Source organism: Marmota monax, unplaced genomic scaffold (genome assembly GCF_021218885.2).
Source record: "Marmota monax isolate L192 unplaced genomic scaffold, Marmota_monax_Labrador192_F-V1.1 WCK01_AAM20220418_F8-fsc00012, whole genome shotgun sequence".
NCBI lineage: Eukaryota > Metazoa > Chordata > Mammalia > Rodentia > Sciuridae > Marmota > Marmota monax.
This window is the reverse complement of record NW_026695227.1, coordinates 17700585-17719505: the sequence shown is the minus strand read 5'-3', so window position 1 is coordinate 17719505 and position 18921 is coordinate 17700585. Positions and strand designations below refer to the sequence as shown.

The 18921-nt window shown below is 33.4% G+C and overlaps 1 protein-coding gene and 1 non-coding gene across 3 annotated transcripts in view; one reads left to right on the top strand and one right to left on the bottom strand.

Moving 5' to 3' along the window:
• Ipo8 (importin 8) overlaps nt 1-18921 on the top strand; it is a 72906-nt gene that overhangs the window by 28746 nt on the left and 25239 nt on the right. For both annotated transcript variants that reach the window (XM_046435894.2, XM_058576427.1), the window contains 11 exons: nt 967-1066; nt 2443-2519; nt 2895-3011; nt 3443-3532; nt 3794-3959; nt 4957-5117; nt 5735-5860; nt 9782-9848; nt 14193-14318; nt 14911-15008; nt 18692-18787. In XM_046435894.2, the coding sequence (XP_046291850.1) occupies nt 967-1066; nt 2443-2519; nt 2895-3011; nt 3443-3532; nt 3794-3959; nt 4957-5117; nt 5735-5860; nt 9782-9848; nt 14193-14318; nt 14911-15008; nt 18692-18787 (1224 nt within the window). The remainder of the gene's footprint in view (nt 1-966; nt 1067-2442; nt 2520-2894; nt 3012-3442; nt 3533-3793; nt 3960-4956; nt 5118-5734; nt 5861-9781; nt 9849-14192; nt 14319-14910; nt 15009-18691; nt 18788-18921) is intronic.
• Nucleotides 407-479, bottom strand: Trnaa-ugc (transfer RNA alanine (anticodon UGC)). The gene has a single exon. It is a non-coding gene; the product is annotated as a tRNA-Ala (tRNA).

Here is an 18921-nt window from a genome sequence, read left to right as displayed (position 1 = left end):
TCAATGCAATGAACTTTCCTCTTAGTACTGTCTTCATGGTGTCCCAGAGATTTTGATACATTGTATTACTATTCTCATTTACCTCTAAGTATTTTTTAATTTCATCTCTGATTTCTGCTATTATTCATTCATCATTCAATAGCATATTATTCAGTTTCCAGGTATTACAGTAGCTTCTATTTTTTATTCTATCATTGATTTCTAATTTTTTCCATTATGATCTTATAGGGTATTACCTTTATTCTTCGTATTTGGTAACAGTTCCTTTATGGCATAAGATATGGTCTGTTTTAGAGAAGGATCCTTTCTTGAATTATTCAGTTTTGTATAAGTAGTTGTTAGAGCAGTGTAAGAGAGGCCACTAGTTTAGGACTCCCCTAAACATGCCATTTTTTTGTCGGGGGTGGGGGGATACTGGGGATTGAATCCAGGGCCTTGTGCATGCAAGGCAAGCACTCTACCAACTGAGCTATATCCCCAGCCCTAAACATGCAGTTTGGAGGTTGAAAATTAGTCTTTTGAAAGTGGAAGAAAAAAAAATTATAATATTGTTGATAAGTGGACATTTAGGACCAATGTGGAAATGTTAAGAATTTCAACATAAGAAATAGAAATATATCCCTGACTTGACATTTTTCTTCCTTAAAGAAATCAAAGTCTGTTTAATGTCAATTTGTTAGTAAAATTTCATTGTCCCTGTTGTTGCTTCAAAGAGTAGTTTATATTTGTTTCTTCCTCTGTGCTTTTACTCGCTGTTCAAAAGCAATCTTACCTGTAATTCTAACCCCTATGCCTGCTTGGGGACTTTTGCTTACTTGCTTTCATCATAGTGAATGCAGGCTTAAAAGAAGAATTACTATAATTGGAAGAATACGATCATAGAGACTGTCAATGAATACACTATTGGTATTCCCCAAATTTGAATAGCCCATACCCACTTGTTGTTTTGTTTGTTTCTCATCTTAGAATATCTCTGAAGATGTGATTTTTTCTGTGATGTGCTATAAAGATGAGGATGAAGAGCTGTGGCAAGAAGATCCATATGAGTATATAAGGATGAAATTTGGTACTTGAGATATTTTTTCCTTAATAGTTCCTGGATATGTAAAATAATATAACTATATTTACATTTTAAGCAGTTTTTTTTTTTTAATCACTTTGTTAAATTCCCAAAGTTTCACTTTATTTGTTTAACTGAAGCTCATGAGAGTTTGGTGTCCTTTTGAACAAGAGAATTTGAGGCCTTTGGGTGTGGGAGATGAAAATCCTCTGTATCTCTCTTAGGAGTGCTGAAATACTCATGAAGCCATCTGTTACTTAGGCTGTGTCCCGTGTGTTTTCAGGGACCATCTTTTTCTTTGTTCTCACCTACAGATTGGGTTGTTCTCAACTCTGAGACAGCCTTTAGATTTCTGCATGTTTTGGGGGCATCCTATTTCACCTGTCTCCTTTCCCTATGACTAAGTATTCCACAGGGAATAGGATTTCTTTTAGACGTACTGCATGTGCACGATTCTCTGGGGTTCTTTTCAGTTTGATCTTCCTGGACGCTGTTGAACTGTGTAGGTTGCCTAAGTTGTTTCCCTTTATCCTTCTTTAAGCACTTAACATGGTAAAATATTAATTTGTGTGTTTCTATCTCTCCCACAAGTTAGAAGCTATCTGAAGTCAGGAGGTTTGTCTTATTTGTTTTATTTTGTATTTTTTATCCTTTCCTCCCTCTGTATTCCTCTGCTAGTGCGTGGCCTTAATATGTCTTCAGTAAATGTCGAAATCAATTACTAGAACTAACACAAAGATGCCAAATGTGCCATGACAAAGCTGTGCTGTCATCTGTTCAGCCAGGTGTCTCTAGCTATCTGAGTTAAACTTACTGGTATGAGCATTAGATTATCAGACTCTGGTGTTTTTACAGGGTTTTGTAAGTGAGGAGGCACTTTTTCTCTTGGAGACAAAGTTCAGGAAGAGCAAATGAAACATTTACCACTTGCTTTGTTTCTTTATCCTATCTTTATTTTTTGAAACTCATGTGTAGAATTTATTACTTCCCCTTCCTTATGTATTTGTTTTCCTACTTTGCTTTGACAAGACAAAATGATTAGCTAATTTTCTCCTCTTTTTTTTCCCCGACTTGGTACCAGGGATTGAACCCTAGGGTGTTTTACCACTAAGCTACACTCCTAAGCCCTTTTTGTTGAGATGGAATCTTACTAAGTTGCTGAGGCTGATCTCAAATCCGTGTTCCTCCTGCCTCAGTCTCTAGAGTTGCTGGGATTATAGGCGTGTACCACTGCACCTGTTCTTCTTAGCTTCTTTATGCTGTGAATGGCATTATGTGGATTATTTTATTTTTTGGTCTGAATTATTGGTTGGTCAGATTTAAAATCTGTATCATAAGTCACTACATTTTTACTAATATGGTTTGACCTTTTGAAATCTTAGATATTTTTGAAGATTATGCTTCTCCTACCACAGCAGCCCAGACTCTCTTATATACTGCTGCAAAGAAAAGGAAAGAGGTATATAATTATTCTTTTTAATGTACCCATTGTATTTGAAAATTATCTTGTATTAGTTATAACCTAGTTTAAGAATATTTTTGCTCTAGTAAGGAAAAAGTATATTCTAATATACCCCTAGTATTCAAAAATAATATTATTATTAGTTGTAACTTGTCAGTTTAAGAATATTCTTTGTTCTAGTAGGGGAAAAGAGTGAAGTACTTTTGGTTAGTTTTTTTTTTTTAATAAATTGTACCTTTCTTATTGAGCTTAAGGTTATTTGATAAAACACAATAAAATGGTTTTTATTTTTGAAAATTTATATCATATTTAATACTTTATTAAGATAATGAAAGTTCTTGTAGACTAAAATGGATTCTTCTATTTCTTTAGGTGTTGCCAAAAATGATGGCATTCTGTTATCAAATCCTAACAGACCCGAACTTTGACCCTAGGAAGAAAGATGGAGCCCTGCATGTGATTGGTTCCCTAGCTGAGATTTTATTGAAGGTTAAGATTATCAAAATTTAATTTACTTAATAAAATTGCAAAGCACAGACTAATAAGATAGTATGAAAGTTATGGATAATTTAAAAATTATGACTTCCTCTGGGTGATTGAGTCAACGATACAGATCCTTCTTTTTGTAACCTATTTCTTTATTAAAAGAAAATTTGACTTTTGTCAGTTTTTACTTATGAAACTGCTCTATAAAAAAGGATACGAAATGATTTTAGTGTTATTATTTCTACAAAAATCCATTAATAGCTAATTGACTTATTGTGTTTTAAAATATGCAGTATGTAGGTCAGACAATTTTACAAAATTGTGAATAGATGTATATAAATGCAAGTCATAATAAACATGCTTTATCAGGAAGTGATTCTTACATATGAGAAAAGCCACTGATAAATTGAAATTTAATTTCTGTTTCCTAACAGAAGAGTTTATTCAAGGACCAAATCGAGCTATTCCTACAGAATCATGTATTTCCTTTATTGTTGTCTAACCTGGGATATCTTCGAGCTAGAGTAAGTTTTTTGTGTATCTATTTTATACCTTAAAATCCTCGTCTGTAAGAAAATTATTGAAATAAATGTGATATTTTAATAAGAAGTTCTTGTGTGAGGAATGCAGGTGTAGCTTATAGTTACAGTGCCTGCCTAGCATGTGTGAGCCCTTGGATTCAATCCCTAGCACCACCACCAAAAAAAAAGTTCTTGTTTATGTGACATTATTGCTCAGTGCCATAATCCTAATAGCTTTCTGTTTACTTTCTGCTCATACTATAGTCATGTTGGGTGCTTCATGCATTTAGTTCTTTGAAGTTTCACAATGAACTCAACCTCAGAAATGCAGTTGAATTAGCAAAGAAGAGCCTGATTGAAGATAAGGAGATGCCTGTCAAAGTTGAAGCTGCCCTTGCTCTTCAGTCATTAATTTCTAATCAGATACAAGGTAAAACCAAAAATGCCTTTTAGAAGGGTAATTTTTCATTCGCTTCCTTCCCTGATAAAGGGGGTTCTTTAGGTTCCAGGGGTTCAGAGTTTGGATTCCTGGGCTTTTGCTCCCTCAGAATTTTGTAGGGGATTATTCTTGTCCCTTTTTTAGGAGTTCCTATTGATTGTGGTTTCTGGAAAAGTTTTACATGAGGAACAAGTTAATAATTGCTGGGCACTAAGGTAGACTGGGAAGAGAGGCTTGGGTTCAGTTTTGATTTTGCTACTAATTTGTCGTGGAAAGCTGGGTGAGACATATGATCTGTCAAAGCTTAGATTCCACATATTTAAGCTTGAGGGGGTTAGATTAGATGGCTTCAGGATTTTTTTCAACTTTAGAATTCTTTGGTTCTACCAGTTCAGGAAAGTAATATTTCTAGGGAGTGATAAAACAAATATCTCATTTGTTTGTTTAGAAGAATGTTCTGTTCAAAGTTCAAATAAACCTTTACAAACAAATTCAGCTTTATGAAAAACATGAACCTTGTTTACCTTTATTTAACATGTTTTAATGGGAGGACTGGATTTTGTATGAGGATTTTCCAGGAGATCTGGGGGTAGAAATGGGTTAGGGTAGAGAGTGGGCCCCATCAGTGTTGGGGATAGTCTTTATGTACATGAGTTTTTATACTTGTCATCAAGACTGATGTAATATTTATGTTCTCCAAGTTATGCTGATGACAATATGTGTGGTTAGAATTTTTCAGTGGGAAATATTAGCATTTGGAATAGGACTGTCCTTTCTTATGTAGAACTGCTTATCCCTTTGATATTCTTGAAGTTGGTATAGTGGTGAACATTATTTGATGCAACTCTGTAACTTACTCACCATAGAGCATGAGTGCATCTAGAACCTTATCTAGGTATTACCTTGTGTCACTTGACCTGTTACCAAGTTAATTCCTTTTACTATCTGTGAATGGCTAACATTTACTAATTTTGTTTTGTTGCATTAGCTAAGGAATATATGAAGCCACATGTGAGGCCTATTATGCAGGAGCTGTTGCACATTGTTAGAGAGACAGAAAATGATGATGTTACTAATGTAATCCAGAAGATGATATGTGAATACAGTCAAGAGGTAGCCTCAATTGCTATTGATATGACCCAACACTTGGTAAGACATGACAGTTTTTTGTTAGTTTTGCTTGGAATCCTTGAGTAATCTAAATTAAACCCCATAATTTCAAGTTCAGTTTTATTTGTAACTGAAATACTAATATAAAAATGTTTGCTCTGATAATTCTGATATTCCTGTAGTTAAGCAGACTTGAAGCTAATAACATGTAGGATAATCTCTCTTCATCTGTAGTATCCTAAGATTTCATAATGTGCCTTGATGTGAACGTTCTAAATTTTTACTTTCTTAACTTTGATTCTGGTATCTCAATTCCTTTACATTGGGGCATTTTTGTTTTTGTTTTACCACTTTGATAAATTTCTCTCTACTGTTTTTTAAAGTCATTTTGCTTAATGACAACCAATAAAATTAGTTAACGGTTGTAATGACTAATGAATATTCCACATTGATAACTATATGGGGGAAATGGCTATATTTAAAATATGACAGATTCTATTTTTGTAAGAAAAAAGGTGATTTATTCATAAAGTGCAGAAATTAACGTTTGAGTGATGCTGATATTTTAATGTGTGACATTACCCTTTTGCTAATTTTTATAATGAGGGGGGTTGTAACAGTACCAACTGTTGAATATTTTAATATGTTTTGCATAGGCTGAGATATTTGGCAAAGTTCTTCAAAGTGATGAATATGAAGAAGTTGAAGACAAAACAGTAATGGCTATGGGAATTTTACATACTATTGACACTATCTTAACAGTTGTAGAAGATCATAAAGAGGTGGGATTTCTTTGTGTTTTATTATGACATAATAATGACTGAAATTTTTATGACTGGTGGGCATGAGTTTTAAAGTCTTGACCTTGAAGTTGCTATTTAGTTATGTTGCTAGGCTTTAAAAATTGCCCTCAAATTTTAAAAAAAAATTAAGAGGAACTATTACCTGTGCACTTAAAGTATATAGTATATCTCTCTGTATTAAAGAGTTTAGTTCATCATATCTGCTATGTGCCAGGCTAGGTTTTGTATAAGACATGAACCCTGTTTTCTGGGAACCCACAGTTCGGTCTTTGTGGTAGAGGGCAAATGTTAAGTAAAGGAATAGAATTCTGATGTTACTAGTATTGTAAGAATAGAAGAGTGGCAAGAACTTAGACATTTTTCATAAACCAATTTCTAAAATAGTATTGGGATAAGAATTTACAAAGACATGTATCCTGTGTCTTCACATCATTAGCTGATGTAGTCTTATTGATGCCATGTGTGTGTGAGAGAGAGAGAGAGAGAGAGAGAGAGCGCGCGCGCGTGCAGGTGTTGGTAGTCTCCTTTTGCTGAAACAGGCCAATAAGCTCAGGTAGGTTCAGGAGACTTGTTCATGGTTACAGAGCTAATAAGTTGTGCATTTAGGTTTGTAGTCAGATCATTCTGATAATGTATTGGTTTTTCCCCACCACTTAAAACCTGCAGTTCTCCTTCTGAATTATAATGTGGACTCACCTCAAATTAGATTTTTACTCATTACTTCTGTGAGCACAAGTTGATTGGTTTGTCAGGGATGGAGCTCTTGTTTTATACAGTGAGGACTTAGGGAGTAGGTGCCAGTTCTTTAAATAGCATGTTTTAGTCAGTTTTTTTTTTTTTTTTGCTGCTGTGACTACAATACCTGCCAAAAACAGTTTTGAGGAGGAAAAGTTTATTTATGGGTTCAGTTTCAGAGGTCTCAGTCCATAGACAGCTGGCTCCATTCCTTGGGACTTGAGTTGAGGCAGAACAACATGGCAGAAGAGTGTGTTGGAGTGAAGCAGCTGACATGATGATCAGAAAACAGAGACTCTACTCACCAGATACAAAAACATATACCCCAAAGGCACGCCCCCCGCCCCCCAGGGACCTACCTCCTCCAGACACACCCAACCCACCTTCAGTTACCATTCAGTTAATCCCATTAGGGGATTAATTCACTGATTGGGTTAAGGCTCATTTTTTCTCTAAACCTTCTTGCATTGTCTCACGTTTGAGCTTTTGGGGGACACCTCACATCTAAACCATAACAGCATTATTATTGTTAAACTATGTGACTGTTGATTTATCCTGTGTTTATCAGATATTAATGAGAGCTTCCTAGTGTCTTAAAAATGGTTCAGTATTCTCTCTTGGATGCATCTTCTTAATTGAAGGGCTTAATGTGAATTTTTATTTTCATAATCATCATTTTATTTTTTTGTTCATGTTGAAACTCTATGGTCCTCTTGTAACAGTGAGATATTCCAAGTTAAGTTATAATATGTATTGTAAGGATAGTTTTTTTCACCTTAAATTTGGAACTTATGCTTTAAATTTGAAGAGACCTTAGAAATCACTTATTCCAGTTTTTCTGAGTGTGGGTGAGGGTGTAAGAAGTAGGAGAATTAGCTTTAGGATTAGTTTGAAAACAAAATAGCATTTTGTCTTTTTGTTTTAATTTTTCACTATTGATATTAAATTTATTTTGAATTTCTAATAATGTTAAAGGAGCTGTGAACTCTGGTTTTCAAAGGAGGAGTGGGTTAAAACTGAGAAATACAAATCTAACTTCCTTACCTATACTATAGAGCAAAGCCTTAATGATTTAGCTAAATGGCTTTACTGAGGTCATGGGTAGTTAGAGGCAAAACACCAACTGAAATCTTGGTCTCTAGGTCACTTGCCCTTTAATTTTGAACTTTGCCTTGTTAAAAGCAAACTTTGAAAGCAGTATTTCCTTAAAAGGGAAAAAACCTATATCTGTACAAATACTTAATGCATGAAGAACAAAATTGGAAATCTGAAATAGGTGTTTAAGCATGTACATTTTTATTTAATGGTTTTAAGTATATTGGCAATTTTTAAACTGGGACATTTTGGATCATTTGAACTTTAGATAAATAGTTTAACATGTATCGGGTTACTAAACTGTATCCCACAAAAATGCACCATTATTATGTGAAAATTAAAAATAAAAACACAGCTGGATGTAGTGGTATGGATCTATAATCCCAGCTACTTGGGAAGTTGAGGCAGGAGGATTAGAAGGCCAGCCTAGCTAACTTAGACTGTCTCAAAACAAAAACAAACAAAAAAACTGGGAATATAGGGCAGTGCTAGAGCACTCCTGGGTTCAGGAGTTTAATCCCCAATACTTCAAAAACAACAATGAAGAAAATAATTGAGTATTAGAAAGTGCTTAAAAGATGAAATTGGATATTTACAGTAAAAATCTAACATGATGGATTTTAATTGTAACTTATTTAAAAAATGTTTAAAACAAATATGTTGAATGATTTAAAAGGTCTGAAAAGATTACTCAGTGAAATTTCACTTTCTTACTCAGTTCTCTAGTTGTCTTAATTTTATCCCTTGCAGAAGATAGCAAAGTTTTTTCAGGTTTTTTTGGTATTCTTCCAGAGGTTTTTCTACTGTCATACAAACAAAAAGTGTACATATTTTTCTTTTATGAACACAGTAACATACTATGCACAATTTTTAGCTACCATTTTCTATTTAATTCATCTTGGTGATCCTTCTATACCAGTCAGTAAACTTACATATTTTTAATGGTTGCATACTATTCTCTTGTATGATGTGTCAAATTTATATAACAGGTTGCTAGTTAATAGGAATAATTTAGATGTCCCTTGTTTAAATCGACATTGGTGAGAAATCACAAATATTGTTGCAATGAATGTTTTTGCATGTCATTTTGTGCACATAACAATGTCTGGAGGGTAATTTCTTGACGTGGAATTGTTGGATTAAATGGTATGTATATGAGTTAGTTCTAAGGATGTTGCTAATTTGTCTTAAATAGAGTGCGCCCATTTATAGTCCACGAATCAATGTACCACAATGTCTTTCTTTCCAGTCTCATACTTTTTGATCATTGGCAGTCTGATAGGTCAAAAGTATTAATATTGCACTTTGAATTTATAATTTTCTCATATTAGAGTAAACATCTTTTTTTATAAGCTTAAGGCTTGTTTAGATTTATTTTTCATAACCTTTGCCTGTTTTTCTGTTGATTTCATATAATGGGAATTTGATTTTTGTAATACCATTTGATAGTATTTCACTCAAATTTTTATTTTTGGCTCCATGCAGAAAATTTTAATTTTTGCAATCAGATGGTTCAGTTTTTTTTTTTTTTTTTAAATTTCTGGGCTTCGATTCAGTTTCCCACTTCAGGATTACACAAGAATTCTTTTTTTTTTTTTTTTTTTTTTTTTATTCTAGTATTTTTGTTTGTTTTAATTCTTTGCATCTGAAATCTTTATCCATTATAAATTTATTTTGGTATAAAACAGGTAAGGAACTAATCTAATTCACAGATTTACTATGGATTTATTCTTATCCCCATCTTTGGTCTACTTTTTGGAATTTCCTTGCATTTTTTAAAAATTTAGTTTTTAGTTGGACACAATACCTTTATTTTATTTATATGTGGTGCTGAGGATCGAACCCAGGGCCTTGCATGTGCTAGGTGAGCACTCTACTGCTGAGCCACAACCCCAGCCCCTTCCTTGCATTTTTGCATGGTTAATTTTTCACATGAAAATTAGAATTAATTTATCAAGTTCCCCTCAGAAATGTCTTGTAGGTATTTTTATTGGGATAATATTAATTTATATATTAACTTAAAGGTTATCATGATGAATTTTAAAGTAAATATTTAAAATTTGTTTTCAGATCACACAGCAATTAGAGAATATCTGTCTGCGGATCATTGACCTTGTTTTACAGAAGCATGTAATTGGTAAGTTCAGAGGTTAAATAAAAATCTGCAGTGGTGGTGCATGCCTGTAATCCCAGCGGCTCAGGAGGTTGATGCAGGAGGATCGCGAGTTCAAAGCCTGCCTCAACGCCCTAAGCAACTCAGTGAAATCCTTTCTCTAATTAAAATATAAAAATATTCCGGGGATATAGCTTAGCTGTTAAGTGTCCCTGGGATCAATTCCCTGTACCACCACCCCACTCCCAAAAAAGTTTAATTGAAGACTGAGGATATAACTTAATGTTGGAGCACTGGCCTAGCATGTGCAAGACCCTAGGTTCAAAACCCCTCCCCCGCAAAGAAAGATAATCGAGACTTTATTTTTCTCAATTTGATGAACTTAAAGTACATTTTTAGCCCTTCAATTTGACAGATGGACAATTTAGAGAAGGAGTAACTTATATAATATATCCAGTGAGAATTTTTGGCTTTGAAAAGTATAAAGGACAAAGAATGTTGTATTTTACATTTTTAGAAATGAACTGAGGTGAGATTTTGGTGAGATTCTTTAATCTGGGATTGAAAAATGTTTAAAAATAGAAATATTTATTGCTGGCAGTGTGAATTGTCCTGTTTTCTGTTAAAAGTGCCTGACTTGTGAGTAGAATCAGTAACTGATGCTAGATATTATGAGCTGATGGGTATTTTTGATAGAGGAGGCTACTTTCTGTAGTTTCAAGCATTTTGAAGATGCCAATCCCAAGACATGTGGGCATGAGAAAGACACAAGTTATTTAGTACTGATGTAGAAAGATGGCTTAAGAGTAGTTATCTCCAAACTTTTTATTGTTCACTCATTAGTAAAAAAAATTGAGCATGCATGTCTAATATATATTAATAGTATTTGAGATTATTTATTCAGTAAGTATTGATCTCACTCAAATACTTATAGTATTTGAGATTATTTGAATAAAATATGAATAAAATATGATACATGTACATACACACACAGTATTTACACAACCTTTAAAAAGAAGGAACTTTGGTCATTTGCAAAAATGTAGACGAACCTAAAGGAAATTATATGAAGTGAAATATATCGTGGGTGCCAGCACCTCACCAGGGAACCCTTTTCTGCTCAGAGGGATAAACCTCTAAAGAACTTAAAGTCTGAAATAATTAGTAAAGAACAAAATACAGAGACAGAATTATAGTTTTGAAGGATGGAGGACCTGATAGGTTCAGCCCTCACAGGAGCTGGAGCTGGACAATTAGAAAATGGTTCCCGTGGTTTATCTAAGGGGGTATATATGAAATGCAGTGATAAGGTTTTGAGGGTAGAATCTTGCTTTTGATGTCTTGCAGTCAACAGGTTGATTGGCATCTTGGCAGGTTTCACCCATCTCTGAGAGGCTGTGTGACAATAGCAGGTCACCCCATCTCCGGTGCTGTGTGAGACCTTTTTGAGCAGAGCTGAGAGGGAGTTCACATGTATTTGGGTGATCTTACTCTATGGGATTGCCACGGGAAGTTCCCAATACCAGACTTTCCCACTCCTTGGCTGCAATGCTGAAAAGATCCTCACATATAGTTCACGAATGGCTCTCGATAGAAATAAGTCAGAAACAGACAAGTACTGTGAGATCTCATGTGAAATCTAAAAACGTTGAACTCTTGGAAAGAGACACTAGAATGGTGGTTTCCAAGGGTGGGAGTGGATTGAGATGTGGAGATGTTGGTCAAAATGGTGACTATAGTTAATGTATTATATACTTGGAAATTGCTAAGAGAGTAGTTTTTGTGTTTTCACAACAAAAAAATAAGTATGTGAAGTAATGGATATCTTAATTAGATGATTTAACTATTCCGGAAAACATGTATATTTCAAAACATTTTGTTGTACACTATAAAATGCACATTTTTAATTTGGCCAATTAAAAAATACGTAAAAGATAATTTTTAAAAAGTATGTGTTTCAGTAAAATGATCAATACTTGCTAGGGACTAGGAATGGGAGAGGGAAGGATGAATATGTGGGAATACGGGATGTTTAGGACATTGAAACTCTTCTGTATGATACAGTATTGATAGACATATGTCATTATATACATTTGTCAAAATGCATAAAATGCAGTATAAAGAATTAACTGTAAAGATTTTTAATAGTAGTAGTAGTAGTAGTAGTAGTAGTAATAGAATAGAATTTCCAAAATACTGGATAGTATTCTATCCTGGATATGTACCACATTTTCTTTATTTATTCCTCTGTCAATGGGCACTTAGCTTTTTCATTTCTAACTATTACATCTCTTCAAGATCTTGATTTCAGTTCCTTTGGCTATGTATCCATTAGTGGTTTTGCTGAATCATATGGTAGTTCTGGTTTTTCTTTTTTGAGGAACCTCTACATTGTTGTCCATGTGGCTGCATGACTGACAGTGTTTGAGGATTCTCTTTGGTCAACATCCTCTCCAGCATTTATCTTTTTGATAATAAACGTTCTAACAGATGTGAGTTTTAATCTGCTTTAATATGCATTTCCCTGATGATTAGTTATATTGAGCATTTTTTTCATATACTTATGGGCCATTTACATGTTTTCTTTTGAAAATATCTATTTGTCTTTTTATTTTTTGAGATGAGGTCTAACTGTGGCTTGGACTGAAGCAATCTTGCTTAAGCCTCCTGAGTAGCTTGGACTATGGGAACATGCCAGATTGCCTGATTCCAATTTTAAAATTATATTTTGTATTTTCTTGCTGTTGAATTAAGTTCCTAATGTATTTTGGATAGTAATTCTTTATTAGACATATGATTTTCCCCCCAGATGTATGGTGTACAAATATTGTCTTGCATTCTATAGATTGTCTCCGCACTCTATTGTTTCCTTTGCTATGCAGAAAAATTTTAGTTTGACATAATTCTGTTTGTCTATTTTTTGCTTTTGTTTTCTGTACTTTTGGGGTCATAAAAAAATTGCTCCCCAGAGGAATGGCACAGAACTTTTCCTTCTGTTTTCTTGTAGTAGTGTTATAATTTCAGGTCTTAATGTTCAAGTGTTTAATTCATTTTGAGTTGATTTTTGTATATGGTATGAGATGAGGATCTAATTTCATTTTTCAGTATGTGGATATCCAGTTTTATCAGCACCATTTATTGAAGAGACTGTCTTTTCCCTATATGTGTTCTTGTGCTTTTTTTTGTAGAAAATGAATTGAGTGTGAATACATGGATTTATTTCTAGGTTTTCCATTCTATTTTACTGATTTTATGCCATGTTGAAACTTTCAGAAATCCTTTATTCAGACAATTTGTTGGTTTTCAAGTGATTACCTTATATATAGCAGATTATTTCTCAAAATTTATACTTTCTATCTTATTTTACTTTTAATAAGGCAAATGTCTGTATTAGTAGCTTCTGAATATGTTCTTTTAAGTAAGACAAAGAATATATTATTCAGGCTTTCAGGTAAGTATTAGTTACCTTTCTGAGACAAAAATAAAACTTTCTAGTTCGACTTCTTGGCTCAGTGACATGGTAGGAGTTATTTGAAACTTAGAGTGAGGCTTGTCTTTTCTGATTATATATTTAGCTATAATTTACTTTTGATTGAGGGTGATGGTATTAAATATGTGTGAATGTAAGAACATTTCTTTTGAACTCTTCTACTTTACAGTGGGTATAATTTTTTTTTTTTTTTTGTACTGGGGATTGAACTCAGGCACTCGACCACTGAGCGATATCCCAGCCCTATTTTGTGTTTTATTTAGAGACAGGGTCTTACTGAGTTGCTTAGCACCTCACCTTTGCTGAGGCTGGCTTTGAACTCAAGATCCTCCTGCCTCAGCCTCCCGAGCCACTGGGATTACAGGTGTGTGCTACTGTGCCCCGTGGGTATAATTGTTTTGAGGTAAATTAAAGAATACTGTGCAAATCTTTAAGTTTTATGGATTGAAAAATACTGGTAGCAACAATTGCTTTTAAAAATATAAATGTGAAATAGGTAGATATTTCAATCCCTATGTAATTAAGCTCTTTAAAGAATATTATTATTTGTAAGTTTAAAATCCTCTACGTGAAAGAGGTATGATAATCTATTCCTTCTCTCATGCATTCTAATATAATTTTATAAAAATAAATTATATTTTGTTATAAAATAGAAAAACTTATATTTTTTCCAGTATTAAAAGAAAGTTTAGTAAAAACAAATTTTTGCCTTGCCTCAAGTTGAGGACAAGTCTTGAAGGCTGAAAGTGCTGATGCTGAGAAAGGGATGCTGGTAAGCACATTAAATATAGGAGGAACGTGTGTTGCTCCTCTGCGTGGTCTTTGCGTTTAATTTTTGCTATTTCTGGTGTTCTAATGAGAGATTTTTTTCCTTCTAGAATTCTATGAAGAAATTCTTTCACTGGCATATAGTTTAACCTGTCACACAATTTCCCCTCAAATGTGGCAACTTCTAGGTATTTTATATGAAGTTTTCCAGCAGGATTGCTTTGAATACTTTACAGGTATGGCTTTGACCATATAGCCTTTTTACTTTCTGGTTCTGGATATTTATTCCTTTGACACTTCAAATATCACACATGATTCTAGCACTAATTAGAAAATGTTCTTATTTTTCTGTCATGAATAGGGTGGAGCTGTTGTAGCAGTGTTTATATATAATCAAAAGAGTTAGGCTGTATTTCTTGTTGTGTTAAGTTACTTTGCAACCAGAGCACATGTCCTTATGTTAATTCAATAAATATTTTCTGAATGTCAGCTATGTTCCATATGCTCTTCTAAATTCAGTAATATGGCAGTGAACTTCAGAAACCCTTTTGAAGCTTGCATTCTGGTGGGGAATGGGAGAGAGCAGGGAAGTATTCAGGTGAATAAGCAAAAATTCAGGACAATCACTACAATAAATGGTAAGCATCTTAATCTTTCAAATTCACATTTTCCTCATTTACAAAAAGGGCAGACCACCTTCATTTCTAGCATTTTGTAGTTGCTAGGTAAGAGAGTTATGTTGGGCATTACGGAAGTGTGGTTTCACTAGGAATAATTATTTCTACTCCTGTTGCTCAAATCTCATTGGGATTTTGAATTTTTTCTTAGACATGATGCCTCTCCTGCATAATTATGTGACAATAGATACAAATACTTTACTATCAAATCCAAAGCATTTAGAAGTACTTTTTACAATGTGTAGAAAGGTAAGCATATCCTAATCAATTGTCACAGTGTTTCTTACTAATACTTGAATATTTATATCCTTTATCAACATGTATTTGTCAATTTGCATTTTCAAAATGAATTTGGGGTTGTTGTAATTTGAAAGTTTCACGATATATGTTGTGCTTAAAATGTTTACTACTTTAATATCTACATTATAATTTTGAAGATAAATATAATTGTTCCTTAGAATTTTTAAAAAAATATTTTTAGCAGTAGATGAACAACTTTATTTTTATGTGTTGCTGAGGATCGAACCCAGTGCCTCCCATATGCTAGGCAAGTGCTCTACCACTGGGCCACAACCCCAGCCCTGTTCCTTAGTATTAATGAAGAATTGATTTCATGATCCCCATGGATGCCAAACTCTAGGAATGCTCAAGCCCATTGAGTAATAGGGGATAGTATTTGCATATGATCTATGCACATACTTTCTATATACTTTAAGTCATCTCTACGTATAGTAACTGATACAATGTAAATACTGTGTAAATAATTGTTATATGATAAGACTATGTATGTGTTCAATACAGATGTAGTTCTTCTAAAAAGTATTTTTGATATTTTGGTTGAATCTGGATAGGTAACCTATGGAGGACCAACTGTACTTCTCTACTTTTTTCTTTCTAAAATATAAGCTCATTACTTAATTAAAGAAATGTGCTAAGAAAAGCTAGGAAAACTGGCCACACAATTTCCCATTCTGTCATTGATCTTTTCTTATTTGATTGAATGTGTATATTGGAAATCACGAGGTATAGGTAATTTGAACATACACAATATAAGACAAAATTTTTTTTTTTTTTTTTTTTTTTTAAGCAGTACTTGGAATTGAATCTAGGACCTCATGTATGCTAGACAAGAGCTCTACCACTTGGCTATAAACCCAGCCCCAAACAATTATAGTAGTTAGAAAAACAGCATCATTTAGCTCAGGACAAGATCATTTATAATCCCTGTAATGGCAATCCTTTTTTTTTCTTATTTTTTATTTTATTTGTTTATTTCTGTGGTGTTGAGGATTGAACCCAGTGCCTCACATGTGCTAGCCAAGTACTCTACCACTGAGCCACAGCCCCTGTGCCCTAATTTATTCTTTATTTTATTGTTATTATTTTTTTATAGCTATTCTTATCTTTATGCACAAACATGATTGTCTACTGTGTTGTCTTTATAGATTAGATTTAGGCCTCTGTTGGTTATGTCTTGGAATCTTTGATGGCTAAATAATGTTTTCCTTCTCATTTAGATAATTATTGGCGTATACATAAATTTAAAACTATATTGCCTAAAGCCATCAGGCAGATTTTAGAAAGCTTAACTAGCCTGAAAACAAAAAGTTTGATTCTGGAGTAGGGAATAAAATAGCAAGTGTGTATAACCCATTATTCTCACTGGAAGAGATGTGTACCAGAATATGGTAAGAGCTGTGAAGTGAAAATCAGTCTGTCTCTTTTAGGTTCTAGTTCATTATTAAAAGCCTGGGAAATTTTGGGAAGTCATTAAACTTCACATCTAAGCTGTGATATTTAAAAACCTCAATTTAGCACTGCGATAGCCCATCTTGTTAAATCAAAATCACTGGCATCTTCAGTTTTCCCGTTATGGAGACAGAAAGGGAGAAAGAAAACAAGTAGAAAACAGCAATCCTGTATGTTCCATTAGTAACTCAGGTGCTCTGTGTTAAAGCATGTACACTAAAACTGATACTCATAATGTCCTTATACTTACCAAGTAGTTAAAATATATTTCATATTCTTGGTTTTAATATCAATTATATTTACTTAATTCTCAATATATCAGGTATTTTCTGAGCACTTTATACATACTGACTTTTTTAATCTTTGTAACATTATGAAGAAGGTGTCACATTTTTATTAATGAGAGAACTAGGGCATGATTTAATTTCTTTTGCTGTGGCTAGAGTTTAGTAAATTGTTTTAAATCACATAGCTACTATGTGTTGGAGGCAGATTTGAAGCCCAGGTAGTCTAGTTCCAGAGCCCTCTCTACCTGTTTAGTGGTTCTGGGGATTGACCCCAGTGGCATTCTCCCATCAACATACCCCCTCTTCCTTTAAAAATTTTTTTTTGAGACAGGACTTCGCTAAGTTGCTGAGGCTGGCCTAAAACTTGCCATCCTCCTGCCTCAGCCTCCTGAGTTGCTGAGATTACAGGTGTGTGCTACCATTCCTTGACTCCATTTTTAAAATTACAGGATGTATCTTGTTTCTTTCCCTTTGAGAAAACAGAAATCAATTAAGCAAACAAGTTTCCATGTGAGTGCAATTTTGGGAAATGTTTTTTTTTTTTTTTTTTTTTTTCATTACATATCTTACAAATCCCTGAGGTAGGTACTATTATCCTCATTTTATAGATGGAAAGTAAGACACAGGGGTTAAGTGGCTTTTAAAAGTACAAGTAATGATTGGCAGAGCTGTACTTGTTCCAGAGCTGTTTTAGAAGCTGGATTTTGTACATTGTCCTGGAGGGAGAGATTTAAACTTATGTAAATAGCCCTCACTCTTAGCTCTGCTGTCATCTGCTTATGAATCAGTTCACTATTTTCCAGCTTCCAAAATTTTTACTGGTGTATCTTTCCTTTTCTCTTTGTTGAATATGTGCTGTTAAAAACTCTTCACTGTTGTTTTAGTAACCTCTTGGGAGGGAATGCAATTAAATAGGAATGTTCCTCTGTTGTCTTTCTCAAATCAGTTTTTTAAAATTGTATTTTTCTAGGAAATAATTCAATTTGTTTAGGTTTTCAAAGATGGAAATAGTGTTCCCCATATTCCTATTTCTTATTTCTCTTTTATATTTGTCTTACATTTCTAATATATTTAAGTTTTTGCTTTGTAAACATTTGGCAAGAGTTGTCTACTTAGTCTTTTTTTTCTTAGTGAATCTGCTTTTGGTTTCTCTTTGTAATCTCTTTGTATTTTAAATCTGCTCTCATTTTTTTCTATTTTTTTGGGGTTAAGTCAGTTAATTTTCTTATGTTTTGTGTTTGGACTCATTATTTTTTGTCTTAATTTCTAATATAAGCATGTTCTACTCTAGGAACCTCTCTTCTAGGGATCATAAGAAAATTATATTCCATATTTTACATATGAACATGTTTATTATAGAATCATTTATAATAGCAAAAATACAGAATTGACAATAGAAAAACAGTTTAGTAACTTTGTTATATTCATGTACTATTGTACTATGTCCTACTATATGTAACATGAATAGTTATAACATCCAATGAAAATATTCTAATTATGAATTCCAGGTAGGAAAATTAAAAAATGTATAGTATCAAATTACAGTTATGAAAAAAAATGGGCAAAAGAGACAGAAAAATAGTTTGCTTGAAAAGTTATTTTGTTTTCATTGCTGCTTTAAAAGGGAATCTTTATTTATCTGGATAGTTAATGCAAATAGCTTACTTTATTAATTTAGAGTCAAATGAGTGAATTATTATGCCTTATAAGGAATTAGAGTAGGTACTAGAGAAGATAAATGGACTTTATTTTGACCTTCCCTTCTTTGGGTTGATAAGTAAACTTGGAAAGCTATAATCCCTATGATTGAGTTTGTATAGAATATTTACTTCAAGTGGTCTTGATTAAATTGCATGCAATACCACTCACTACTGAGGTAAATTGTAATTGCTGTAGGTACTATGTGGAGATGCAGGAGAAGATGCAGAATGTCATGCAGCCAAACTTCTTGAAGTCATTATTCTTCAGTGCAAAGGAAGGGGAATTGATCAGGTAATACAATTCTGGAAAGTGTCTAAACATTCAGATTTAAAATTTATATGCCTGATTGACATTTTCTTTTGATGCAAAATTTAAAAGATAGCCTATAATTTGTGCTTGTGGGTGCAAATTTTATTTAAATGACC